The sequence below is a fragment of the Conger conger genome, chromosome 12 (genome assembly GCF_963514075.1).
Source record: "Conger conger chromosome 12, fConCon1.1, whole genome shotgun sequence".
NCBI classification, from domain to species: Eukaryota; Metazoa; Chordata; class Actinopteri; order Anguilliformes; family Congridae; genus Conger; species Conger conger.
The window spans coordinates 33,996,245-34,024,227 of record NC_083771.1 but is presented as its reverse complement, the minus strand read 5'-3'; the positions used below and the strand labels follow the sequence as shown (position 1 = coordinate 34,024,227).

Below are 27,983 nucleotides of genomic sequence, written 5' to 3'. Positions count from 1 at the left end.
CCGCCCTCCTCTGGAGATCACGTGGTTCCATTTGGTACAGTGATTGGCCGCTGAAATTTAGGTCGCCTTCCTCTCGGAGGAACAGGTTGCTATCAAATGGATTTACGACTGTACCCATCGATCCACGTTGTGTAATAATCTGCCTGCACAGGTTCGACAGTGAAACGGATTGAACTAAAAAGCGAGCGAGATTAACTAAATTTCTCACCGTGCTGCTGACTCTGAAACAATAGATGACAAGAGCCTACGCTACTACCTAAACTACGTAAATATTCAGTTTCTCCATGTACAATGGCTCAATACTATGTTTTAAGTTAACTTTTGTGTGACTTGTTCATACAGCATTTTATTAGCTTTTGAAAGCTAGCATTTACAATTGCAATACTTTTATCTTGATTTCGTATGCATGAACAACTAAAAGACCCGAACGTTCTGCAACATACCAATATTTACACTTGCTTGCAGAGTACTTGGTGTACTGTATGTGTGATTACATAATATGAACTTCTCCACCAAACGGTACAGTCGTTCCCAGCAGCCAGCAGCATGCAACATTGCCTGAACTCTGTGTTGGCTCTGGCAAACTAGCCGCGTAGCCTTGTTCTCCACCGGAAGTGCTTGTAGATGGGGGTGGGTACTGTAATGCCACGTTGATGGAGACCAGTGGTGGGGACGTGGAATTTCAGCAGGCTGCAGCTGTGTCCAGTAGCTAGCTAACGTTAGCTAGCTAATAATAAACATTTGAAACCAAGAAAGGGGTTCACAATTTACTAGCGATCAAATAGACTTTCATAAGTGCTTATTAATATTTGGGTTGGGCAAACAAAACAGCGAATTGGCAAGGTAAGCACTTTTTGCATTTAGAGTGATCGGCTGTGGGTATTATTCTAGCTAGCGGCTTCCTAGGTTATTGCTTCATGGCACTGTACATAGTTCGGTTTGATAGGAGTTTGCTAGCTCTAGTTTGAGATGCAGTTGCTTGCTAGGCCTTGAAATGCAGGTAGTCATAAACAACGGTGCACCCTCGAGTTATGCAGTGTCACCAATAACTGATCAATTATGTTACTGTGTGTCCGTACACTACGGTGTCGTACACAATGCATTTTCAAGCATGCCGTATTTCCTGTTTACATTTGGTTTACGAGATTAGACAACGAGGCAATCTGTTTCATTCATATTACTGTATATTTCAATTCCAGTCGGTCGTGTGAAAAAACGCATATGGTGTTTTTCAGTTCATAGAACCAGTGAGACCAGGGAACACTGTTCTAAAATAACAGCAAGGTGACTGTCTAACTAATATGCTATGGGATTTATAGGTTTGCAATTCGCAGCCACGTTAATAGAAAAATGGGGTGGCATTGCCTTACAGTACACTTCACCTTATCAACTAACTTTTAGCCTACTTGGTAAACATTTTCAGTGTGTTATGTGACTGCTGTTGTGTTGTTTCTTACAGGCTCGTTCGTTTTGTTTAAGACAAAATTACTAGAATTTATTTAAGCGACAATGGTGACAAATAGACATCTCTCTTTCTTGGTAGAGTGGTCAATATTTTTATGGCAACCCATCTGAACCCAAACATCTTTCACTAGACATATCTCAGTGGAAGTAAGACGCCAGCAGCCTTTTGCTCTTTGCTACACTCATCTTAAAACAGCCATTTAGCCAATACATCATAGTCATAACAAACAAAAAATCTTAATTGAAATAATATACCATTGAATTCAACCCTTAGAAAAAAGAACTGCATTTCAATTGTAGTTGTTATGATCATAATTATGACAGTATTATGCAATATTTTGGACAATATATATTTAATTGCAGTAATGCGGCAGTTATAATACAGTTTCAGTACTTAATTTACAGTATTTATGCAGTCAAACTCTTTTGTAATGCATCTAACTGCATTGTGCTTCAGTTAAATTACTGTATAACCTCATAGTACCTGCAGTTACGTTTTGAAAGGGAACTGCATAACCCTTATTTTAACCAAATCTCTGACAATGAAACGCATATGGGAAAAATGGCTGTTCCCAGGTAACAAATTCAATGTGTAATGAGTCATTACTTTTGGCATTCAATATGGCTTAAATAGTGTTTGATCACTGCTACAGAGTTTTATTGTAGGACACTATCACTGTCACTGCTTTCAGATGGTTTTGGATGACTATACTTGTTAGGCTATATTTCCATGTGCATTGCAGGTAGGCTGCTTTATACTCGGTGGTAGATTTAGGGTCATATAACAACCCCAGGTTTAGCCTCAAGTTTGTTGAAAAAAGCTGATCTAGTTCAGTGCTAGTTCAGGACAGATAAATATCTTACTGAAATATATATTTGTGCAGGTGCAATTAGCTGCTTTTTGGTTAGCATGTTGGCATAGCTATATTTGCATTACTGGTTGCTTTAATCCTTGCTCAGTTTCTTCTGCAGTACTGGAAAGGGCATTCTTTGGGTATATTTTTGCAAAGTTTAATCATTTGCAAATGCTTCAAAATGACATTCCATATTCTGTATGACTGCTTGTTTGCTGGGCCATCAGTGGGGTATTTAGATTTATTTTCTCAAATCAAGTCTTGTCAACTGTGCAGGCATACATGAGATTTATATATAAACCTTTTGTTGCACATTTGCCTCAGAACAGAGTAAACTCAGTAAAGAGCTGAAAATCACAATGATTAGTAACATGTTCTGAGCATGGACCTCAAGGACTAAAGTTCAGTAGGGCTGGCCTGTTGTAACACCAGTCAGGGAGCTTTGCAGGCAGTGCATACATTTGCTATCTGGAGCAGAGCACACAGTGATATTAAACTGGATAGTATTACCATGATTAAAACTGCAAATAGGCCAGAGTGTGTGCTGGAAACTAAAAGTTGTAGGCTTGAACCTGTAGTTCTGAAGAGTGTTTTTTCTGAAGCCACATCATCGTGACTCCGTTCTGCCATTGCCACTGAAATGCTTGGAGTGTCAAGAATTCCATGCCGCCTCTAGAAAGAGAGGCAGCCACTTATATGGGTGATCTCACAGAAAGGCATTTACACCGTGCTTACAGACTCTACGCTCCTTTGGCATTTAATTGACCTCTTCTGAGAATTGTGCCATTTCCCCCACCTCCTCTCCCTCAGGATGAAGCTAAAGGAGATAAATCGCACTGCAATACAGGCCTGGAGCCCAGCGCAGCAACACCCTGTTTATCTAGCTGCGGGTAAGAAAAGAAGCCTCTGACTTAAGCACACCAATATTAACAACACTCAGATACCAGCTACTGTTCAACACAATAGATGGCAGTGAACCAATGACTGAGTGCTGTATCTGAGAATAAAGGTTGTTTAGTCTTCTGTTTTCAGTTTCAGGCCGTGCATTAATTTTGACTTGCGTAAATCTTCTAATGAAGTCACAGGATGGCTTAATGTCGTGTGGATTATAATGAAAGATGGATATTGTAGTTCCTTGTTGAAATGTGACACAATAAGGTGAACAATATCACAGCAGAACAGTCCCCCCCCCCCTCCAGCGTACACCTGTTCATGTATTTGTAGACAGGTCCAGAGTGTAATATTAATCTGCCCACTCACCCCTCCATAGGTACATCTGCCCAACAGCTGGATGCCTCCTTCAGCACGAGTGCCTCGCTGGAGATCTTTGAGCTGGATCTGGCAGAGCCCACGCTGAGCATGAAGTCCTGCGGCACCTTCTCCTCCTCACACAGGTGAGAGAAAGTACACAGCTGCACTTATTCTGCTTTCAACTGCCCAGTGTTACCCGACATGTCTCTGTCACTGTTCCACTGGCAATCATAATGGAATCATATTTTTTCATAGTGTAAAACCAGAAATTCCCTATCTTGGTGTGCGAACCTCAGATGTCACCGGGATGTCTGATTTGTTGACCATCTGTGTGCTGTGGTAATTTATTGTTACTGTTTGCTTAACTGAGGTCCCTGTGCAGAGAGATGTAGATGAGATATGTAGCTTGCCTTTCTTCAATGCCATCCTCTGTACTTGGTGGTACAGTAATAACTGGGCTTACTCTAATGATGTTGGTGTTTGTACCACATCCTGCTTTGCCCCAGATATCACAAACTGGTGTGGGGTCCCCATGGAATGGATGCACAGGGACACCCATCGGGGGTCCTCATTGCCGGGGGAGAGAATGGTGACATCATCCTCTACGACCCCGCAAAGATCATTGCAGGGGACAGTGATGCGATCATCTCGCAGAACGACAAGCACACTGGCCCGGTCCGGGCCCTCGACGTCAACCCATTTCAGGTACGTCCGTAATCCCGGGAGAGCACTGCCTCCAACCACTGTCAGAAACAAACGTGCCTTGCGACAAAACGTCACTCATGTGAAACTGCACATAAATTATTTAATGAAATGTATAAAAATAATACAAATACAATAAGCTCCTACTTGTTGTGGATTCATCAAGTTTAGAAGTTAGTTATTGCTGGACAGGCAGGGATGTAAACTGCAACTTGACTGGTTGGCGGAAGCATACAACCACCAGGCGGTTATTTTGCTCTAGTTGTATTCACTTTACTGATATCAGGTATTTAATGTTGAGCATTTTGCATTGTACACTAAAAGTGACAATGTTTGATATGAGGTCATATGGGTGACTGTGACAAGAAATAAAGTAATTTACAAGGAAATGTGCCGTGGCATCATGGAGCCCCTTGTTTATGAACTCGTCATGTCCACAGACAAACCTGGTCGCTTCAGGAGGCAATGAGTCAGAAATCTACATCTGGGACCTGAACAACTTTGGCACTCCAATGACGCCAGGGCCGAAAACTCAGGTGAGCATCATCTCTCCTGCCAAAACTGGACCGAGTCTGCATTCTAGTGTGGTCACAACAAGGTGCTGATAGGTGACATTGAAACGGGGTTGCTCTAGTCTCTGGTGTGTTTCATTCATCTATGGGTTGTCTTTCCCCAGCCCCTGGAGGACATCAGCTGTGTGGCCTGGAACAGACAGGTACAGCACATCCTGGCCTCCGCCAGTCCCAGCGGCCGGGCCTCTGTCTGGGACCTAAGGAAGAACGACCTCATCATCAAAGTCAGTGACCACAGTAACAGGGTGAGTGACCACGGCAATGAGATGTGTAAAATTACACACGATTGGGACATTGATTGGTGAGGACACTGAAGCAGGCTCATAAATTAGGTTTTGTGTTATATCGAGCCTAAAGTTAGTTAGGTGAGAGCCCATATGTCCTCCTGTTTTAATGTTGATTGCTTTGCACATCAACCTGCTGCAGGATCAGCTGTGCAAAAAGTTACAGTATCCCTTATGGTTGGCATCCAGTGAGTCAATGACCTCAGCAAGCAACAGGCTAGGTTGTCCTACTCCTCCGTTATAGCACTGAGCCAGGCCTTCGGCAATTTGTGGGTTGGAAAAAAGCCTTTTTTTTTATTTTTTTATTTTTTTTTTTTCCCCTCCCTCTCTCAGTTGAAGTCATGGAACATTCTTTGTGCATGTCATGTAAACAACCAGATTGCGCATTTTGGTTACTTTACTTCTATTTGTCAGGGATATTGGGCTTTTTTCAGCTCAGTCCACCAACTGTATTCTGCATTATTTCCACGTGCCTTTTCAGACCGGTAACATCATAATATTTTTGTGACGGGCACAAGTACATTTCCCACTCACTAGCAGATGGCCGGAGCTCTCAGGATAGGCAGCTCCACTGTCAGGCCCACAGGTCTCTCATGTGCTGCTGTTCTGTGCTCTCCTCTCCTTGGGTCTGAAGATGCACTGCTCCGGGCTGGCCTGGAACCCTGAGGTGGCTACGCAGCTGGTCCTGGCTTCTGAGGATGACCGTATGCCTGTCATCCAGATGTGGGATCTACGCTTTGCCACCTCCCCCCTCAAAGTCCTGGAGAACCACACCAGGTACACAGCCTCCTCCTCTTATACCTCCTTAGAAGCGTTGATTTAGCTTCCATGTCCAGCAATGATAGATTTCTCAATGTAATTACAGTACACATTTGTGAAAATGGCATCAAAATCACACGTTTAAAAGGTGGTAAATCTGGCTGGAAGTAACTGATATAAATGGGTAAATGCTAACTGTGTTTTGTCTTTTTTTAAGATATGGCTTAAAACAAAGTGTTGTTTAACATGAATCTGTGTGTTCAGGGGCATCTTGGCCATTGCTTGGAGTCTGGCTGATCCGGAGCTGCTTCTGAGCTGTGGGAAAGACAACAGGATCCTGTGTTGGAACCCCAACACTGCTGAGGTGTGGCTTTTCCCCACGATCACTGTCACACGCTGGGCCGCTGTGTGCGGGGACGGTGGAGGCAGTGCATTCTGCTTTCAGTACATAAGTTTTCCTTTGGCCATAGGATGTGGAAAGCATCTGATTAACTGCTGTGCCAGTATGTCAGTATGCAGTGGGTATCAGGGTTCTTGTCGGAGAATCCTCACCCTGTCACCCTTCCTTTCCTATCATGTCACTTTTCTGGAACTTTATGATTCTGTTGTGTGTTGTCACCTTTCTGGAATTCAGATTGTGCTACTATGTGATGTCTCTCTTCTGGAGCTAGGCATCTTCTTCCTGTGTGTAGTCACGGACTCTGCTGCTGTGTGTGGTCACTGTCCCCTGACTCCACTCCTGTGTGTGGTCCCCTGTCCCCTGTCCCCTGACTCCACTCCTGTGTGTGGTCACTGTCCCCTGACTCCACTCCTGTGCTTTTTCCAGGTGCTGTATGAGCTGCCCACCAGCACGCAGTGGTGCTTTGACATCCAGTGGTGCCCGAGGAACCCTGCTGTGCTTTCCGCCGCTGCCTTTGATGGACACATCAGCATCTACTCCATCATGGGCGGCAGCAACCAGAATGAGAGTCAGCAACCCGCAGATCAGGTACAGCCAATCGGCTTTCCTCTCTGAATGAAGATATAGAGACTTCCCAGCTGAAATAATAATACGCTCTGTCTCGGTTTATGAAAAGTGTGCACTGTATAATTGTATGTCTAACTGTGAGAATTAGTGGAAGGTGAGTGCTGAGGATGAGGTAAGCTAGCTGTCTGACCTTTGAGATGGTGTCCTGTTACAGATCAGTACTTCTTTTGGTAACATGGACCCCTTTGGGATGGGACAGGCCCTGCCACCTCTTCAACTTCCCCAGTCCACTGCCCCCAAAACCACGATAACACCCCTAAAGAAACCTCCCAAGTGGATCCGCAGGCCTGTCGGGGCCTCGTTTGCTGTGAGTACCAGGCTTAAACATAACTGTGACAGACCTTTCAGTACACTAAGCACTCTGCACCTCCCCAACTGTTGCAAAGTGGAAGCTGTTAAGTATTGATTTAACTTCATAGTTTGGTTTGTGCAAAACAGTTGTTTGGTCTGTTTGAATTGTGATTAATACAGAAATTCATACATAGTTGAATAATCTTCATTTGTATGGCGGTAGATCCTGAGCAACTCATTCTCAGGGACAAATGTAATATTTGAACCTTCATAAGTAACATCAGAAAACTACTTGAATTGACCTCTATATTTCCGTATGTTCTGTTCTTACTCCTCAATGCCTACTGTACAGCAAAACGTTATAAACTATTACAGTTCCTACTTCTAAGCACTGGGTGGCAGTAGCATTTTTTGTTTTGTACTCTGGCCAGCAGGTAGCTTATTAAATTAGCCTAGATAAATGTAGCATGAAGAACATCTCTGCTGTTGAGCTTGAAAGAATATGTATTTGACCGTGTGTGCCTGTTCTATACAAAGAATGGCTTATCTTCCTTTATTGAGAATTAAGTCAGGATTTCTTCTGCTCTGTGGGTTTTTCCTCAGCAGCAGTTTAAATGGCAAGAGTCCTGTTAATTTTCCCAGCAACATAATAACTGAAGCAAAATCACATATCATGGCTAAAAGAAATTTCATTTTTCTGCTGAGTCAGCAACATTTTGTGTTTTAATGAACATAGGCTCATCACATTTGACAAGCCTTCAGAACACTAAAGCTACTACATGATTATATATTTCCTGTAGCTAAGGTGTTTCACTGCTCAGTCCATTGGCAGGACACGTATGGCTTCATTGTTGTGGTGTTGGGTGGGAGGTGCCCTTTAGCCGTTTTCAGGTGATATAGGTGCGGTTCTTAAATATTTGATGCCTAGTGGGATGTGTGGTGCAGTCCTTAGGGTGACCAGCTCTCAAGCCACATGCAAGTCTGCCTCTGCCATGTCGCCGTCTTATTGGTGATCCCTTCTCTACCTGTTTCCCTCTGTGCTTCCTACCTCTAAATGAAGCAAAACATACAGCTGGGTCAGAATGTTTTCCCTTCTTAAAAAGTTGAATGTTTCTTTATTTGTTTACAGTTTGGGGGGAAACTGGTCACCCTGGAAAACGTCAGGCCAACACCCCAGCAGCCACAGCAGCCCACTCTCCACATTGTTCATGTTAGCCAGGTCGTCACGGAAACTGACTTCCTGGACCGCTCTGACAAGCTACAGGCCACCATGACAGCTGGAAGTTTTGTGGACTTCTGCCAGTCCAAGATCGAGACTGCCCAGAGCGAGTTTGAAAGGACCATGTGGTCTTTCTTAAAGGTAACAATCTTGTTGGAATTGATCAGGTTGTTGTGTAGCTGGGAGCTCCTGGTTGTGTTCTTGCTGCTTGATAGGATTGACTGTTGGTTGATTGTTTATGAAACTTAATTTGCTAAATTTGCATAATGAATTTTGTTTACTTGGGACCCCTCTCACACACTTGACTCATGAGGTATCAAAGAAGCTGTCCTACATTCCAGTGGGATTCCAACAGTGGTTATCGCTGTACTTTCTTTATATTCCCAATCTCTTTGGCCATGCCCTTTATTGTCTGTTGTGTCTGCAGGTCAACTTTGAGGATGATACTCGTGGAAAATACTTGGAACTTTTGGGATACAAGAAAGAGGAACTTGCTTTAAAGGTGAGTTCTGATCTATTGTACTTAAGATTATCCACATCTTAAACATTGTATTCTTATTTAAAAGCTTCAGAGTGGATTAATTTGTCAGCCCGTTTGTCCATTTCTAGCTGAATTTAAACATTTTTTTTGCCTTCTGGCTTCTCTGGCATCCCTGTGCTGTCATTTAAGACGTCCTTTCCTCTGTTTGCAGATTGAAGCAGCACTCCAAAAGGAGGATATCGTGCCAGAGGAGGTAATAAAGGGTCCAGTTGAATGTTGTTAGCTCTGTTTGGCGTTCTGTATTAACATGGAGTATTATTCTTCAATTAATCTATTTTTATATTTATAATTTATTATTGTGGTTTGAAATTAAATCTTTATAATTTCAGTTTATAAAATCAGTCTTGGAAGGCACACAAAAAGATTGAATGTAGTTCTTAACATGTAAATGAAGGGGTTCATTAAATGGCTGTATATATATGGAATTATACACCTTATACAGATGAGTTTAATGAATACATACAATTTGTTTTTAATTGATGCTAAGATTAGTGGAGGAAAACATTCATGAACATGCTTCGGTGGAACCTGTTACCATATTATGATAACTGAAAAAATACATTTCTATTCCTTCTGCATATTCATCTCTCATGCTTTCCTAGCCATTTTCTTGGAACTGTGTTAAAAGCAAGCTAAACTCAATTCTCTGATGCTTACAATAATGGAAATTTTACAACTTTATTACAGCCTTCATAATCTTTGGGTCTGTGGTCCTTGAATATCACTGGTGTTTTTTGGATATTTCATATTTTAATGACATTTCATTTTCTTTTAAACAAAGGTATTTCAGAGTTGTTTGATGGCATCCATTCTCAATGCAGTGAAGTGCCCTGTGGGACTAAATCTAATCCTGAGCTGTGTTCAAGATGGCAAACGTTAGCTAACTTTTGCAAACATATAAAAAAAAAAATTCTGTTCGCCACAAGCATTAACTAACAATTTGAAAAGGTAGTTTGCAGCAAACAAAACTGGCTGCCGAGGGGAAAAAACGCAGTGTTAACAAAAAATGATTATTTGGCTAGTTTAATACACTTTAATGAATGTAATATTTGTTCTCACCTTAAAAATTAAATCTCAGGTAAGCAACTAATCAGTTTGCTAAGCAGTTAGCTTTAAGTCGCATTCATTTGTATTCATTTAAAATCGTTCAACAGTAAATGTTAGCTCAAACCTATTTCGCCGTGAACGTTCGCTGTCTTGAACGCAACTTGCCTGTTTTTACTGGCATAAAAGCACAGTGACTGTCCAGGACCATAGTTGGAATTTCGGGTGACACATGATCATTGCCCCTCTGACAAAGGCATAGGCCAAAAAAAATCTAAAGGGATCCTGTGTGTCTCTGGTTGGGAAATTGTTTAATAATTATAATTATTTAACCAAAGAAATGGCACCCAACTCCTAGGAGGTTGTCTTGAGCCCCCAGTTCAGTTGTAATGATTTTGATGATGATTGTCTGACCTTGAGCCTAATGCTAATGCTTTCATTTGCTGAATCTTATGTGAATGTGCACCCTTCCCCCCCTCCATCCCCCTCTCTCCTTGTGTGCGTGTATGCAGCCCGTTTCTGCTCCTGACGCTGAGCCTCAGCCCGTGCCCGTCCCTGCCCTCGAGCCTGTATCTGAGCCTCCGCCTGCTCTCCACCTTCAGCCCGGACCTGAGCTTGATCGTAAAGTTGCGGGCGAACCTTTAATTGAGCCCGGGTCCCCGCCCACTGAGCTTTATCCAGAACCCGTGCTTGTCCAGCAACCTGAGCTAGCACCTGGAGCGCCGCTTGACGTTACTCCTGAGGTCGTTTCTCCGCCACTCCTGGATGCCGTGCCCGAATCACAGGTTCAGTTTAAAACTGAACCGCAGTCTGACGTCATACCGGGAGACCAGCTCGATCATTTAACTGAACCGCAGCTTGACGTTATACCGGAAGCTCAGATTGACATTGTTCCAGAAGCTGGGCTTGATGATAAACCGGAAGCCCAGCCTGCCATTTTACCTGAAGCTCAGATTGACATTGTTCCAGAAGCTGGGCTTGATGATAAACCGGAAGCCCAGCCTGCCATTTTACCTGAAGCTCAGTTTGACCCTATACTAGAAACTCAGCCTTTGATTATGCCTGAACCTCAGCTTGACCTTCTGTCCGAACCGCAGTTTGATGTTTTGGCTCAACCGCAGCTGCTTGGTGTCATGCCTGAACCGCAGATTCATTTTCCACCTGATCCTCAGCTTGGCATGCCCGAACCATACCAGCACCCTCTACCTGAACCACAGTTTGACCTTATACCTGACTCCCATTTTAGCCTCATACCTGACCCTCAGCTCAGCACTGCACCGTTTGCCCCTATACCTGCATCTCAGTTTGACCCCATACAAACACAGCAGTTTGACCTCATGCAAACACAGCCGTTTGATCCCATACAAACACAGCAGTTTGATCCCATACAAACACAGCAGTTTGACCTCATGCAAACACAGCAGTTTGACCCCATGCAAACACAGCAGTTTGACCCCATACAAACTCAGCAGTTTGACCCCATACAAACACAGCAGTTTGACCCTGTACAAACACAGCCGTTTGACCCTGTACAAATGCAGCAGTTTGCATCTATACCTTTACAGCAGTTTGAACCAGTACCTCCAACACAGGTTGACCCTGTACCTTTACAGCAGTTTGAACCTGTACCTCCAACACAGGTTGACCCTGTACCTTTACAGCAGTTTGAACCTGTACCTCCAACACAGGTTGACCCTGTACCTGCACAGCTGGTTGAACCTGTACCTCCAACACAGGTTGAGCCTATACCTGTACAGCAGGTTGATTCTATACCTGAACCCCAGGTTGAACCTGTACCTGTACAGCAGGTTGATTCTATACCTGAACCCCAGGTTGAACCTGTACCTCCACCACAGGTTGACCATATACCAGTGCAACAGGTTGACCCTATACCTGAACCCCAGTTTGATGTTGAACCCGAACCTCAGCTCGACCTTGAACCTCCAGTTGACCTTCCAAATGAACACCAACTCGATCCGGAACTCGAACCCGAACCCGAGATTGACCTGGAGCCTGAGGAAATGACAGATGCGGAACCGGCTGTCCAAGAGGACGAGATTGACCTGGGAGAGGTACTGTTGGCCCCCATGCACATAGTATTTCACACAGGACCTGAAGTTCCTCAGCTTTCACAGTAAAGGTTGTAAAAGTGTTCCTGGTTCACTTTTATAGTTTCATTATCGGAGATACAGAATCTATTCCTGTTAAAAGACCATAAATCTTCCAAATCCAGTCCCATACAACCCTTCTCATGGCCAGTCTTGGGGACAAACCCCCAGCTATGCTCAAATACCTACCAGATATGATATCCCTAATAAGCTTAATATAAGAACTTAATATAAGTACTAATATAAGAAATCAGTCATTATTATAATTTATTTCTTTATTTTCTTAACAAACGTTTTGCAACCCAGAACTGGCTGCTGCTGATTGTACTTTTTGGTATCGTGAAGGTGCCAATAAATTGGAAGTTTGTTTATGCTCAATTAAAAAGGAAAGAAACCCCACAAAAGATGTTTTGTTACAGATCATTCAACATCATCCATGTGCAACATTGTCTGGAGTTTGTTACAAGCCACAATATTGTTTTTAGGACAGTATCTTTGCTGTTGCACTTTTGGGTGCCTTACTTGTCCTCTGTATCACTCTTTCGGCATACAGACAGAAGAGAAAGAGACTGAAGAAGAAGTCTGTGTGGAGGCCACAGAAGCCATTAACCTCAAAGTCAATGAAGGCAAGTCCTGCTTTTGCCTACTCTTGCTGCTCTGCTAACTCTTTCTGTCCCCCCCCCATCCCTGTTCTTGCCCCCTCACTGTATTTGGACTGAAATGCAGACTTCCTTTTGCTTGCCATGGGTAATATAATCCCCACACAGCCACGTCTGGAGGAAGTGCATCATTATTATCTGGGATATTATTCCATGCAGTAAATGCCAAAGAGAGCAAGGTGGAGATAATGCAGTACAGTACGTGGATATGACTGTGGTTTTTGTTGTTTTACCAAGAGAATGAATGTGGCTTCTTGACCTAAATATAGAATGACCTGCCAACCAGAGAACTGTGATGATGTCTCTGAATTTCACACATTACAACGGCAGCTAATCCAATCAATAAATGCAAGCGACTGGAATGTTTGACCTGCTCGGGCATTGCTTCCGTAACCTAATCTGTGAGTGTACGTGTGAGCATGTGCACGTTTGTTTGTTTCTCTGCCCACGTGTGTGTATGTGCGTACACGTGTGAATGCAATCATGTGCACGTATGTGTCCTATGTGATGTAGACGTTGAATGCTTCCTGGCTGTGACGGCTTTGGCCCGGTGTGCTGCAGGTGTGGACGGACTGATAACCGAGGCCTTGCTGACTGGGGACTTTGAGAGTGCTGTGGAGCTCTGTCTCCGTGACAACCGCATGGCGGACAGCATCATCCTGGCCATCGCAGGGGGCCCAGGGCTGCTGGAGAAGACTCAGAAGAAGTACTTTGAGAAGACAAAGAGCAAAATCACCAAGGTGAGCTCAAAAAATCCTCACCTGGTTCGGGAGGTGATGGGCAAGTCACATATAAGCACACAGAATGGTGTGCACTCTTTACTACTCTCCCTCACATCAAAGTTTAGAAGGTTACAAAACAAACCACAGAGATTACACCAGGTGATGCAATTCCTCCGGCAGTTATTCAGATTGGATTTGCGAGGCTTGCGGTCCGCTTGCTCGCAATCCAATTTGGAAATGAGGCGGGTTTACCGAGTACTTTCCTCCACCCACTCCAGCTGATCAGCGCCGTGGTTACCAAGGATTGGCGGGACATCCTGGAGACATGTGACCTGCAGAACTGGAAGGAGGCGCTGGCGGCGGTGATGACCTATGCAAGCCCAGAGGAGTTCTCCTCTCTGTGTGGTGAGAACGTCCCTCTCTGCCTCTGTTCCTCTGCCTGTTCTTCAAATCCATGTTACGGCAGTGGCTGGTGGGACACTGTATCTATGTGGTGTCACACTTTCTCCGTAGCAACTAACAAAAGCACAGGCTTTGGGTTCCTTTCCATCCTGTGCTAGTGTGCAGGCCCACGTGCCGTCTGTGGCATGCAGGCTTTCGCATATTTACAGAGACACAGGTGGTGAGGTGTGAGAGTGTAGGTGGTGCCAAAATGACAACTCTAATGATGCTCTGGAGTGTAGTGAGGGCCTGAAACTTCAACCACTTCTGATGTGTGTGTCTGTCTCTGTGTCTCTCTATCTCTCTGTGTCTGTGTCTGTTTGTGTGTCTGTGTGTGGGTGTCTGTGTGTGTGTGTCTGTTTGTGTGTGGGTTTGTGTGTGTCTGTGTGTGTGTCTGTGTGTGTCTGTGTGTGTGGGTGTGTGTGTCTGTGTCTGTCTGTGTGTGTGTGTGTGTGTGTGTGTGTGTGTGTGTGTGTCTGTCTGTCTGTCTGTCTGTCTGTCTGTCTGTGTGTGGGTGTGTGTGTGTGTGTGTGTGTGTGTCTGTGTGTGTGTCTGTGTGTGTCTGTGTGTGTGTGGGTGTGTGTGTCTGTGTCTGTGTGTCTGTCTGTCTGTATGTCTGTCTGTCTGTCTGTGTGTGTGCTCTTCTCCAGGCCTGCTCGGGTCTCGTCTGGAGGCGGACGGTGGGCTGCAGCCTCAGGCCTGCCTGTGCTACATCTGTGCTGGTAATGTGGAGAAGCTGGTGGCGTGCTGGGCGAGAGCACAGGAGAGCCACTCCCCCCTCTCTCTGCAGGTCAGCTGGGGAACGTGTGAGCCTGGCTAACCAGGTTCTGCACTGCTGAATGAAATGCAATGGTCAAGTCAGACTGTGCTCTCTGTAAGACTGCATGCCGCTATGCGGTGTCCTCAGTCGTTCATATAGCACTGATCGATAGACACATTACTGAAAATACACTGGCACATCAATGGAGAATATCTGCTTACATGCCTTGGAATGAATTGCTTTTGTAAACTGGTGTGACTTTGTCCAAGACATGAATCTTGTTTGTCCATGCAAATAAGCATGGGTTATAAATGCAAACAGATCAGCAGATAAGGATTACCAGAATGTACAGCACCGGAAATGTCTTTATCTCTTGATCTGTATCACATACTGTACTGTACTGCGGAGCCCCCTCACCGTGTCTCGTCCTGCAGGACCTGGTGGAGAAGGTGGTGGTTCTGCGGAAGGCCGTGGAGCAGACACAGGGCTCCAGCCCCGTGGTGGTGGGTACCCTTCTGGCGGAGAAGATGAGCCAGTACGCCGGCCTGCTGGCATCACAGGGCAGCCTGCTCACTGCCATCGCCTACCTGCCTGAAAACAGCGACCAGGTTAGCCCTGCTCTCCTTTATTCTCTCTGCAAGTGTGTCTGTGCTGCTGCAGTGTGGGTCATAGGGTGTCTGTGCTGCTGCAGTGTGGGTCATGGTGTGTCTGTGCTGCTGCAGAGTGTGGGTCATGGTGTGTCTGTGCTGCTACAGTGTGGGTTATAACACGTTTGTGCTGCTGCAGTGTGGGTCATGGTGTGTCTGTGCTGCTACAGTGTGGGTTATAACACGTTTGTGCTGCTGCAGTGTGGGTCATGGTGTGTCTGTGCTGCTACAGTGTGGGTTATAACACGTTTGTGCTGCTGCAGTGTTGGTCATGGTGTGTCTGTGCTGCTGCAGAGTGTGGGTCATGGTGTGTCTGCTGCTACAGTGTGGGTTATAACACGTTTGTGCTGCTGCAGTGTTGGTCATGGTGTGTCTGTGCTGCTGCAGTGTGGGTCATGGTGTGTCTGTGCTGCTACAGTGTGGGTCATGGTGTGTCTGTGCTGCTGCATTGTGGGTCATAGGGTGTCTGTGCTGCTGCAGTGTGGGTCATGGTGTGTCTGTGCTGCTGCAGTGTAGGTCATAGGGTGTCTGTGCTGCTACAGTGTGGGTTATAACACGTTTGTGCTGCTGCAGTGTGGGACATGGTGTGTCTGTGCTGCTGCAGTGTGGGACATGGTGTGTCTGTGCTGCTGCAGTGTGGGACATGGTGTGTCTGTGCTGCTGCAGTGTGGGTCATAGGGTATTTGTGCTGCTGCGGTGTTGGTCATGGGATGTTTATGTTTCTGTGTTGCCAGGTAACCATTCAGCACTTGCGGGAGCGTCTGCGCAGAGCCCTGGGAGAGGAGGCGGCCAAGCCCGCTCCATCTGCCGCCCCAGGCCCCGCCCAGCCTGCCCAACCTGCCATGCCATCACCCCCAATGCCTGCCCCAGTGGCTGCCCCAGCTGCGCAGGCCTACACCCCAATACAGCCCCCACATACCCCCCACCCGCCCCAGCCCACCCCTGTGCCCACAGCTCCACCTCAGTATTACCAGCAGGTAAGTGTCTCGCACACACAGACTCAGGGTTCTGCTGAATGGTATGTGTGCAGTGTTCTCCGGAATGCGTCTCCTATCAACGTTCCTGGGATCCGTCAGCAGCCACCAGTTAGCCCTCGCTAACCGCTGTTTTACATCCAGCAGGTGCATGACATCCCAGACGATTGGGTCAAGACAGATGATCTTATCCTCAGACCCACTGGCCCACTGAACTTATGCAGGCACTCCATGACTACAATCTGCAAACATTATTGGCAGCCATTTTACTTTCGGGAACTCAATGCAACTTGTGTGTGATTGTGGCTAGCTCTTAGAATATTAAGATTCAATAATGTTCAGCTTTATATCGTAGCACATAGCAAATGTAATAACCAAGTGTATTCTATTGTTTTGCTACCTTTCTAGAGCAACATCAAAGCAGGATAATGGTTGATCAAACTCTGCAGCTTTGCAAATTATATATGGAAGTGTATATAATTTCCCAGTGATCATTGGCACTTTTAAACAATGAAAAAACAGTTTATTTTTTTTCTTCCTTTTTTTTGGCATCCACTCTCCACTCCTTTCTTGGTTCCTCATTCCGTGCCCATCGTCGGTGTTTGTGTCTCTGTCCCGATTCAGGTTAGGTCTGCCTCTACTATCACATCCTGGAGTAACCAAACCCCCACAGCTCTTCCCAGTATCCCCGCTCCAGTAGGCCCTGGCCCAGATCCGCAGGTATAGCCCCCCCCACCCCCTCCACCCCGCCCTGTTTGGCTGTGGCCACACTACTAACACCTGCTCATACCACACTAGCAACCCGCTGCCTCTCTGTTTGTCCCTCTAGTGGGGTTTAGCACCAAACTGATCCACTGCTCCTATCTGCATGTGCTCCCTCACTCTCTCTCCGTTCTCTGTCTTTCCTCCCAATCAGCAGTCGGCATGTAAGGACCTCTCAACCTGGCTTAATCTCCTTCTTGTATTACAGTAACATTATTGGCATTCTAACATGTATATATGCTTGTATATCATGATTGTTATTAATTCCTTTATAATGTAATCATTTTTCAGCTCTTCTTGCAACTCATAACATTCTCATCCTACTTCTTGACTAGCCCCCCTCATTTACCTCATTCTTAATTGCAGATAACTGTAAAGCAATCAGTGCAAAGGGGCCGTGATATTCCTGAAGTGCACGGTGTTTGGTCCAAAGCTAGCGTTGCTGATGTGGCATGATGCAGGAGATGGCAGCATGTGGTCACAGCCCCTGTCCCACCGCCTCTTCCCAGACCCCCAGTCAGAATTTCAGAGGCTCTTGGTGTGCATGGACCACCCCCCACCTTTTCTTATGCATGTCATCCCCATAGAGACCCCTACTGCACCTGCTAGCCCATTCCCCATGCCCTCTCTAATCAGCCCCTGGCCAAGGGAACTGAATCTCATATACAACTGCTGTACAACTTCACATCTTCTCTGTCACCTTTGTTCCTCAAAGCTGCAGTTTCCAAAGACTCTTGCGGAAGTGTTTGCCCGTGTTCAGCCGAGATATAGATTTGCCACGTGAAAAATAGCATTATTCGGTTTCTGTTTGGAAAGTTGAGGCTTAACCATTTTCCTCCTACAGGTATTGCTGCCATTTCCTATCTGTAATGAATATGTTGTACGTGTGTTCTCTAGTCGCTGTCTTGTCTGGTAGTGTGTACACATGCTCATGCCATCGCTTGCTGCTTTCTGTAGATTTCTTGGATTCGGTGGATCCCATTTTTAACCCTTTTCACCAGTCTTTTTTTCTTGCACATGACGGCCTATATCGGCTGGTTATAGTTCTGTTGTGTAGGGGGCAGTGATTTAGCAAATACGAAAGACATGCAGCAGTACAGCAGTGCCTTTGACATTGGTCATCTCCAAATAGCAGCAAAGTTCCTTCAGATCACTATCCATTTTTAAAGAAATATGTTACTTTTTTTTAAATATCATGTTTCATTGTCAAGTCACTGGGATCTGCAGGATAGTTTGTTGCTGAAAATTTTCCATCTACACAGTGGAGGTGATTGAAATATTTCACCCAGGTTTGTGTCCCATTTGGAGTCTGAGTGAGGCCTGAAATGGCTGCTTTCTGCTCCTGGTCCCGGAGGATGTCTCCTGACGGGTACCCCGCAGCTCAGGTTTTGGGTGATGGTGCTGAGCGCAGGTTCCTTTTCCCCGCAGTCTCCTGTCCAGACGGAACCTCCTCCTCCCGGGTTTGTGATGCCGCCCCAGGCTCCGGCCTCCAGCGCTGCAGGATACCCGTACCCCCAGCAGTACCCCCAAAGTAAGTACTGACCGTCAGCCATGACCCCCCTGACCCCCAGGGAGTTTAGGTTCAGAACGCGCTTTGTCAAAACAAAGCAAATAACAACAACAGAAACAAGAGCATTGGGTCCATGCTTTTGATTCACTCAGCAAATCCCATCCATGGTTTTAACACAAAGAAAACACAAACAAGCAAAACACAAAGAAAGAAAGAAGGATTTATTCTCCTATATCCTCTAACGACTATGCTCTATGTTCAAGGATTGAATTATGGAATATTTGATGAGGCATGAATAAAACGCATGTTTTTACTAATTGTTATCTGTCTGAGAATGGCTCTTTGATTGACTGACATCAAACTATATTTGCATGACAGTAATTAGAATTTATAGCTGAAATGGCACCGCCACATTATGTCTGTGCTGTTTCCAATGAGATTTTCAAACTTTGAATGGCTTTTGGTCAGGCTTTTGTCTAACCATGTACATAACCAAACTTTGACCTAACAGCTTGTGTCAAAACGGAATGGGATGATGTTTTCATTGTGCAGATTGTATTCTATACATATCTGAAAGGGGAGGGGAAACCCCCATCTAATGCATTCCTTGTTTGCAGTTATGTTGCTGCAGCCCTACCTCGTCACTTCCTCTAACCGCCTCTTGTTCTTTCTCTTTTCGTTTGTTTCGTTATGTTCGTCTGATCGTAGCTTACCCCCACATCCCGCATTACATGCCTGGGGCTGGGGTACCTGCTGTCTATCAGCCTCACCAGTACGCTGCGGCTGCACATCCCCCTCTTCCTCCCTCCTCTTCCTCCCCCCTGCCTGCCTATCCGCCCTACATGCACTCGCCCACCTCCCACCCTCTCCATCCAGTCTTTCCGGGGTCCTCTCCAGCGGTGTCCGGGGGCCCCCCTCCTCTCGCGCCTCCTCCGACCTCCTCCTTCTCGCCTCCTCCTCTGTCTTCTGGAGCCTCCTTTCAGCACGGTGGGCCAGGAGCGCCCGCCCCCTACCTGCCTCCTCCACCCACAGGACCCACAGGTACACAGCCTGAGCCCAGCCTGCCTGCCTCGCTGAGAACAGGTCTGCACCAGCTCCGCCTCACTCACACTGTACCCAACACGCCCGCTGTGCAGACCACACCACGGTTCATGCATTTGTCTTTAACCCAAATGTTAAGTAATCATGCTTTTATTTGTTAAGTATACATGATTCAGAATTGGAAGATTGTTCTTTTCTGTTGTGCTTGTCCTTTGTCACCTGGTCCCACATACGCTGCCCAATCCCTGTAACTGCCTGTTGGATAACTGCATGCTCTGTTTTATTATAGAGTATGCAGCTGGTCTCTCTGTACTAGAGACACAATGTGCTCACTCTGGCCTTGTGCAGACATCGCTCATAACAGTGCGACACGTGACCCCAGACTGGAACATGTGCTGTTGTCTCTAAAATTAGTAAGAGGAATTTCACAGTGTGCAAAGAACCAGGGAACGAACTGTGGTTTGCATTAAGGAGTTTGACATGACGAATAGAGAGATGTCCATTCCTGTTTTCTCTCCAGCTTATAGTAACTGACTAGAAAAGGAATTGACCGACTTGCAGGTGAAAATGAGAACAAAAGCGGAAGTCCCACTGATGAGGATCTGGTGTCTGCTTATATCTCACTTCTATTTTTTTGTCTAGTCTTCTGAAATGATGGTGATGTTTTTTATATTATGCAGTCAGTATGTCTTGCTGCAAAATAGAAACAACAGCTAAAAAGCTGTAAATGCTTTTAGTTTCTCCTTGACCAGCTGTCTTTACAGCTGATATCTGTGAAGGATTATGTTGAGCTGTGTACGAGTGGCATTTTAAAAAGAGACCACGGACAGTGTGTTCATCTGATGCACCTTCTCTTCCTCTGGCAGTCGTACCACCCCAGTTTGGTTTGCGTGCTGACTGTCCCTGTGCCAAGAGTACAGATCCAATCACTTGTACTCAAATTTGATGCCTTTCTAATGTTGACACCGTCCATTATTTGGAAGTCAACTTATGTCAGTTTAGAATTGAAGGCCAGAGAAGCAGGTAGTGGTAGCAGATCTGCGTTGCTGCGGTGAGACACAGACTTTATGTAAATCACCAGGGAGCCATATGTGAGCTCATAATGCACGTTTTATTGACAGCTTCTCTGCAGTGTCCACAGTGGGAATTGGCAGACATTATAGAACTAAATGCCAAATTGAGCGCTGCTGAACAGCACATGAATGAGTCGTCTGATCAGCTGGGTGTGATAACTGCCCAGGTCCGACGGCGCTTGGCCAAATGACACTGTGGAACTGTCGTACGTCTTATACACGCACATGCACACAGGGTTTTTTATAAGTCTCCCCTGATCAGGCATTTTGGGTCATTCTGCTCTGCAGCACGGGAAAAATATAGCCTCTTCAATCTTTATGGTGTCCATTTGGCAGCATGAAGCTAAAACCTGAATACAGTCTCAATCCACGTTCAAGGTGACACGTGCTGAATATTGATTATGTGGCCAATCTGGAGGCTGCCCAAGTTGGCCCTTTAACACCGCGGCTGTCGGGGATGTTCGGTTGCCAAGTACCAGCCCATATCCCGGATGACACGTCGAGTTTGCTCAGCGCACCGCGTTGTCATGCATCTTTTGTGTCGCTTAGTGGCCAGTCAGCTGCTAAGGCCACAGCCCATCCACTCGCTGGGACATGAGTCAGCACTTTGTCACGGTCACATGGCTAAGACAAGAACAGTGGCCTTCACCAGCTGTTCTGGCTCTGAGTCTACCGCCTTCTGTCTTTCCCACAACAGCACCTTGCTGATGAACCATTTCCCCATCACTGCACACTGATCACAAGCGGTTTTAGCATTGAGTAGCATTGAGCAAATTCCTCCAGGTTACCAATTAACTGGTTGTTTTGCTTCTTCCTGTTGTCTATTTCATGCTTCTTCTTTAAACAATCTTGAATAAAAATATATATATTTTAAAAAACGTGACAAATGAGTAGATATGAAGACCCAGAATGCACAATATGGTCTTATTTACAGGGGGATTGAATGGCCAAGACACAGCCTGTTTTATGGAAGGTGAATTTGCTACAGTTACCTTTAAATTTCATTAAAAATCACCATTGGCTTTCAATTGTTCCAAAGATTCCACTAACGCAATAACCTGATGGGCTTAATCAAATCTGCAAATGCTCTCATGCAAAAAATCTTTTTTTATTGTATACCATAATTGCTAAAGTAAATAATTGCTTCTATAAAAGGTGGCACTCTTTCTTACTGGGGTGCGGGCTTACAGAAATGGGTTTAACCTTCTATGTCACGCAGTTAATGATGAAGCTCTGCTGTGTCCAGAGCTATGTGGAGAACCATAAGTACAGCAGACAGACTAACGGGGACCTGAAATAAATAGTCCTGTTGTGGGTTGACCCACTTTTGACTGCCAGTCAGAGCTGCAGTGGCTTGGGTCTCGGCTGTGATCAGCACTTTAAACGCAGACTGAACTAGGTCAGTCATCATACTGATGAGAGAGGGATTCGCAGGGTTTGTGATTATCTTTTGATCTCAGGCTGGACTGAAATGCCTGTCGATTGAAGGCCCCTCTCTGCTCTGTCTATTATTCGTCTCTTCTTTTATCTCCACTCCAGTCCTCACCTGTATCACTGTTCTATAGCTGCAGGCTTTTGGACAATGACTATACTGCGCGTGTGTGTGTACGTGTGTGTGCGTGTGTGCAGGGTGTGCGTGCTTCATTACAATGGCACTGTAAAGGTGCATTAGCAATTGTGGTAACTGGTGTTTAGGCACATCATAGTATTCATGCGTGCAATTCTTATTCCTAATACTTGAGACCTGCTGACATTCATACAGGCAGCGGTGTATTGCATAGCACTGAAAGCAACACCCCCCCCAACCTCTCTGTCTTTACCTGAAGCTGAGAAAGTGGCTGCTCTCTGTAGGACATTGTGCTTTTGTTTGATTTGTATAATTTGGAGCTGAATAAATAATCATTGGCTTTGGAATGCTTGAGGCAGGCTAACCTCATCTAATGCTCTGGGAGAAGCGTAAAGGAGGTCGTCAGGAGGCAGAAGTAATTCTTCTTCTTTGGTTTCTCCACAGGGCCTCAGAACGGCTGGAACGATCCTCCTGCTCTGAGCCGGCTGCCAAAGAAGAAGAAGGTGAGCGGGGCAGTGCTGAAGGTGCTGTGGCCAGGGGGCCAACATCACACAGTGTGCAGAGCTGCTTTTGGAAGGGGGCCTATACATTATGCAAAACTCTTGGGAGACGGATTGAGGGTGGCAGTGAATGTCATATAGTATGTGGAATTGGGATTCCATTCAATTCAACTCAATATACAGTGTGCAGGATGTCTTATAGAATGGGGGACTCGCATCATATAATGTGTACTGCTCATTTTGATAGGAGATAAACTAGTATGCAGGCATAATCCTTTTTTGCAGGTGATTAATATGCCAGGCAGTATGCAGAACTACTCTGAGCTCTGATGTAGCACAGAGAACATAACCCAAATTACTGGAGCATAATTCCAGCCACGTCAATCAGTAATTTATGTAAAGTGACTCTACAAAAAGGTCTGCCTTGGAGGGGGATTATGAGGGATATTAACACTGCAGGAATGATGACCACCTTTCATAGTCAGGGAAGTCAACAGCCGCTGAATGTGCACTGGTGTACTGAGTGAATCTGTGGCATAATTCAGCATAACCATCTAAAGCGCAGTAAACCATTGTAGTCACATAATCCACTGGAACAGTTGCATTGCAGCAAAATTAATTATTTTTCCATTCTTAAAAATGTAATGCCATGTTTTAATTGAGGAGTAAACAACTGTTGGTTTACATGCCTTTTGGTTGCAGCATTTCTTACGGTTGTCTCTGCTCTTATCCCCCCCCAACCCTTTTCTCCAGGTCCCAGAGAACTACACCCCCCCTGCCCCGATCACCTCGCCAATCATGGCCCCCCTGGGGGGGGACCCCCAGGCTCCAGTGCACCCCCAGGCTCCTCCCACGCTGCAGCCCCAGCAGCTGCCCCCAGGCCAGCCCGGTGTGCAGGGACCTTACCCCGGGCACCAGCAGCCCCTCGCCCCGCCCCCCGGGCACCCCGCCAGGCCCCCGGTCAACGTTGAGGGTGCACCAGGCGCTCCCATTGGAGACGTCATTCAGGTATCAGAGAGAGGGCTTACAGAGCACGCTGTGTATTTTTCAATGGCCATAGTTGGTGAAAGGTTGCACGGGAAGATTCAGCCAATCCACCACGAGTGGTTTGGGGATCCACAAACTGTTGGCATTCACCCAAAATGGAAAAGATATGTCATGCATTTATATTATAGCTATTTTACGTCAACTATTCCACGAAAGACAACACCCCCCTCCCCCCATTGTTAGACAAAATCCACTTATGGTGGAAAAGGCAAAGTGCAGGGAAATGTGATACAGCTCTGATTAGACAGCCATTCTAATGCCTGACTGCCACTTCTTCTGATTTTTTCCCTTAACATAGCTGTTTTACCTGCCAAAATCTAAATTAATTTGAAGGGAAAACACAAATAAATATCCTGTTACTTTCCTGACTTTAAGCGTCTTTCAAATGTTGAATGGCTTGAGGGTTCTGGGCCACAGATGTTATTTGACTGTGGGTTTGCAAATCTGGAGTTAGGTGCTCTGGAGTCCATAACCTCCAGTGCTGTAGGGATTCTTGGCTTGCACCAAGGTGTGCTACATCAGAGGCAGTACATGGGCAGTTTTAGAAGCGGAGAGGTGTGTTTGTGGTCTTTGAAGGCGCCAAGCCATTTTTAAAAACTTAGATTTCCATGGGAACCTGTCCTCCCAGAAGCTCCACTACTGTGTTGGGTGCCACAGTTGTGTAGTTGACAGACAACCCAGTTTCAAACACTATCCAAATATAATAGTACATCTGTTGAGAAAGTGTAACTGTAGAATATATGGAAGTGTCACCATGCACATGTCTGGAACATTCTAGTTTTCATTAAACTCATGAAATTTGCTGTATTCACAGCCAGTGAGGTCCCTGCCTGCGGAGAAGATTACCAAGAAGCCCATTCCAGAGGAGCACCTCATCCTGAAGACGACATTTGAAGGGCTGATTCAGAAATGCCTGGCTGCTGCTGCTGACCCAGTAAGACCCAGCCGCATGTGCCAATCTGTATTTCCATTTTACACCGACTAAATTCAATCCCATCACCTGTTTTAACGAATAATGGCCATAGTATCTTCCAAGTTGGCAATAACTTAATGATGTGTCTGAATGATCACTTCATGTGTGCATGTCCAGTGCCCTCCACAATATAATGTTTGGGACAAAGACCCATCATTTATTTATTTTATTTTGCTCTGTAATCCCCAATTGTAGATAAAAAAAGAAAAAGGAAAAGAAAATCATGTGGTTAAATTGTACATTGTCAGAGTTTAATAAACAGCATTTTTATACCTTTTGGTTTCACCATGTAGAAATTACAGCAGTGTTTATACATAGTTCCCCTCCCCCCTATTTCAGGGCATCATAATGTTTGGGACACAGCAATAGTATGTAAATGAAATGTTTGTCATGTTTAATATTTTGTTGCATATCCTTTAAAGTCTGCGATTCATGGACATCACCTGTTGCTAGGTGTCTTCCCTGGTGATGCTCTGCCAGGCCTGTATTGCATCCATTTTTAGCACGCACAGAGATAAAGCAGTTTGGTCCATTGTAGTTGCCTATATCGTAAGGTGATGTGGTCATATTCTAACTTTTTTGCGGAGGTCACTTTGGGCAACCCATTTTCAGCAATCACAGGTCATATAGTGTGGCATTTATTAACTAGGACAAAGTCAGCTACATGCAATGCGCTGAATACAGCTGCCACGTCATTCTTATTGGCAAGTTTGTGGTTACAGATATGCACGTGTAAGGTTGTAGGTCAGTTCAATGCTGCCAGATGAAAACCATTTGAAAAAGCTGCGATTACTCTCACTCTTACAGCAAACCAAGAGAAAGCTGGATGATGCCAACAAACGCCTGGAATCCCTGTATGATAAGCTACGAGAGAAAACCGTAAGTGTACCTTCCATCAATTTGAGGAAAGCTTGAGAACTAGGCAGAGCTGAGCATTGTGCAGGTTCATCTACAGTCCTGAAGGGAGTACTATTAAATTGTTTATAGTAGAGCACTGCTGCTGTGTAAACATAAAATATTACTGGACACGCTGGAAGGTCCATTAGCCGGGGCGGCATGCGGTTGCACATGGTAAATGACAAAAGCCAGGTTACTATGTTTTCCCGTCCACTAATCTTTGTAATTGGCATGATTGCACAGTGATTATATTTTTCTGATGTTCAGGTTTTGAGTTAAATCCTTTCAATCCAGTTTCAAGTTCCAGTGCAGGGGTGTTTGAGAAGAGACTGTTTTTAGGAGAAGCCTTGAGCTTTTGGAGATTGACGAGTGGTAGCCTCTGAGCGTTGGAAGTGTTTTTCGCAGCTCTCTCCGGCGATCGTGGGAGGCCTGCACAACATGGCGCGGAGCATCGAGGCGCGCTCCTACGCGGACAGCCTGAACATCCACACCCACATCGTCAGCAGCAGCAACTTCAGTGAGACGTCTGCCTTCATGCCAGTGCTGAAGGTGGTTCTCACACAGGCCAACAAGCTGGGAGTGTGACAGGGAGGGCCTTCCCCTAGCACGCTCACCATGCCATCAGTATCACAATGACTGTGACATTTATACCTGGACATAGGACCAAATAGTGTTGGTGTTGCCATCTCATCATTGCTGAAATTTACATTGGGGCAACCGATTGTTTTTCAGTTTTTATTTTTTAGATTATTATTTTGTCTTGTCTTTGTCTTTGTTTTTTTAAATTCTTTGTTTTTTACTTTTTACTTTTAATCATGAAATCCAGGCAGAGCAGAGTGCAATGACAGCTTCTTTTTTAACTGATGTTTTTAATCAGAACTGTCCTATTAACGATAAAGCATGCTTTTGATGATGGAACGGTGGCAGGGAAATCTGTTCAGTGTTTGTCTGAATGTCAGGCCAAATGGGAGGGATGGATTGTCCACATTGCCCTAAGGATGTCATTTGAACATGTTTATCTATTTTCTTTTCTCTTTATTCTGTTGTTCTGTCTTTTTTGCTTCCTATCTCCTTTTTCAGTTGAAAGTAAGAGGACACTAACCCTCTCGAATGAAAGTAACCCTTATTCTGTCGCAAATATCTTGTGTCATCAATGAAGTAGGAAATTTAAGACCAACAACATGCAATATTTTCAATAAATAGTATTTATTTAAAAATGTGGTTGGATTGCATTAACACCGATTTCTCCCTGATATATAGAACTTAATACTAAACATGTTTCATATGCATATCAGACATGGCTTTTCCACTTCTAAAACTGTTATCCAGTCATTTCAAACCAGTAGGATTAGTAATCTCCCAAAACAGCAGATGCACACCCTGATAGAGAAACAAATCCCACGTTAAGCTTTCAAAAGGGTTTTTTGTTTTGTTTTGTTGACTTTGTCATTGATTTTGAAAATGTACTTCAACCAGACCTCACATATCTATCTCAGGTGTTTGTGGGTTGTTGTTTGACTCCTACAGGATTGTTTTAATGAACAATGGGTGCTTGTGGATCATGATTGTCTTTAGTATCTGACAGAACCGAGTAACAATCACAAAGCATGATGAACTTGTTTAAACAGATTCAATGGCAAATGAAAATGATCGATGCGAGATTAACACCGTCCTAGGAAAATAAAGGGAATTGTTTGGATTTTTTTTTTCTCTTGATTTTAAAAATGCCTCCTCACTTATTATATCTCTTCCTCCTAATAAGTGTGTGTCATTTCTTGTTTTTTTACCCTTGACTTTTGTCAGTGCATGTACTACTGAACCTTAAAAATTCAGAGGCTGGTCTGTGCCGGTGCAGTTAGTGGCCGACGTGGGCGTCGACACAAAAACATTTAACAAGAAGCAGATGAATTGGATGGCTGCTGTCAGTGGCACATCCACTCAGCAGAGCATATGTTACTGTCGTAAACCAGCTTGTGCCTTTTTCCGCTTTGAATGGCGCACGTGCCAGGCACATATTACATATTCATCATTGTCCAAGACTTTCAAAATGTGTACTGCAGGTACTCACTTTATTGGATTGCAATTTACCTTGTGCTTCTCCTTAATTTGTCCATGTGATTCCCCTGTCAGTTTTCCCTCTTTTTAAGAACCTCCAATGGATTATGATTAATCTTGTAAACAAACACCATAGTTTTTCATGGTGCATATACAGTCAAAAGTAAAAGTGCTCCAAAAGTATTGGAACAGTTAGGCCAATTCCTTTGTTTCTGAAATACACTGAACATATTTGGGGT

General features: G+C 45.0%; 1 protein-coding gene across 9 annotated transcripts; it reads left to right on the top strand.

Annotated features, from left to right (window-relative positions):
• The first annotated feature begins 88 nt into the window (after nucleotides 1-88).
• On the top strand, nucleotides 89-27,388 carry sec31a (SEC31 homolog A, COPII coat complex component). Of its 9 annotated transcripts, none has more exons than XM_061261998.1 (29): nucleotides 89-265; nucleotides 3,129-3,208; nucleotides 3,589-3,712; nucleotides 4,076-4,274; nucleotides 4,712-4,807; nucleotides 4,948-5,088; nucleotides 5,762-5,904; nucleotides 6,151-6,250; nucleotides 6,713-6,874; nucleotides 7,068-7,220; nucleotides 8,334-8,564; nucleotides 8,851-8,925; nucleotides 9,116-9,157; nucleotides 10,521-12,080; nucleotides 12,670-12,742; nucleotides 13,337-13,515; nucleotides 13,776-13,902; nucleotides 14,589-14,728; nucleotides 15,133-15,306; nucleotides 16,080-16,322; nucleotides 16,944-17,039; nucleotides 18,510-18,612; nucleotides 19,300-19,674; nucleotides 21,640-21,678; nucleotides 22,717-22,775; nucleotides 23,526-23,780; nucleotides 24,634-24,753; nucleotides 25,600-25,671; nucleotides 26,095-27,388. In XM_061261998.1, the coding sequence occupies exons 2-29, from the start codon at nucleotides 3,130-3,132 to the stop codon at nucleotides 26,272-26,274; spliced, it is 5,340 nt and encodes a 1,779-aa protein (XP_061117982.1). In that variant the 5' UTR covers nucleotides 89-265; nucleotide 3,129; the 3' UTR covers nucleotides 26,275-27,388. The 9 variants fall into 9 exon arrangements, with proteins under 9 accessions (XP_061117982.1, XP_061117990.1, XP_061117987.1 ...); XM_061262006.1 differs by lacking the exon at nucleotides 89-265 and adding an exon at nucleotides 650-843 and having other exon boundaries at nucleotides 11,865-12,080; XM_061262003.1 differs by lacking the exon at nucleotides 89-265 and adding an exon at nucleotides 650-843 and having other exon boundaries at nucleotides 19,468-19,674.
• The last annotated feature ends 595 nt before the right edge of the window (nucleotides 27,389-27,983 follow it).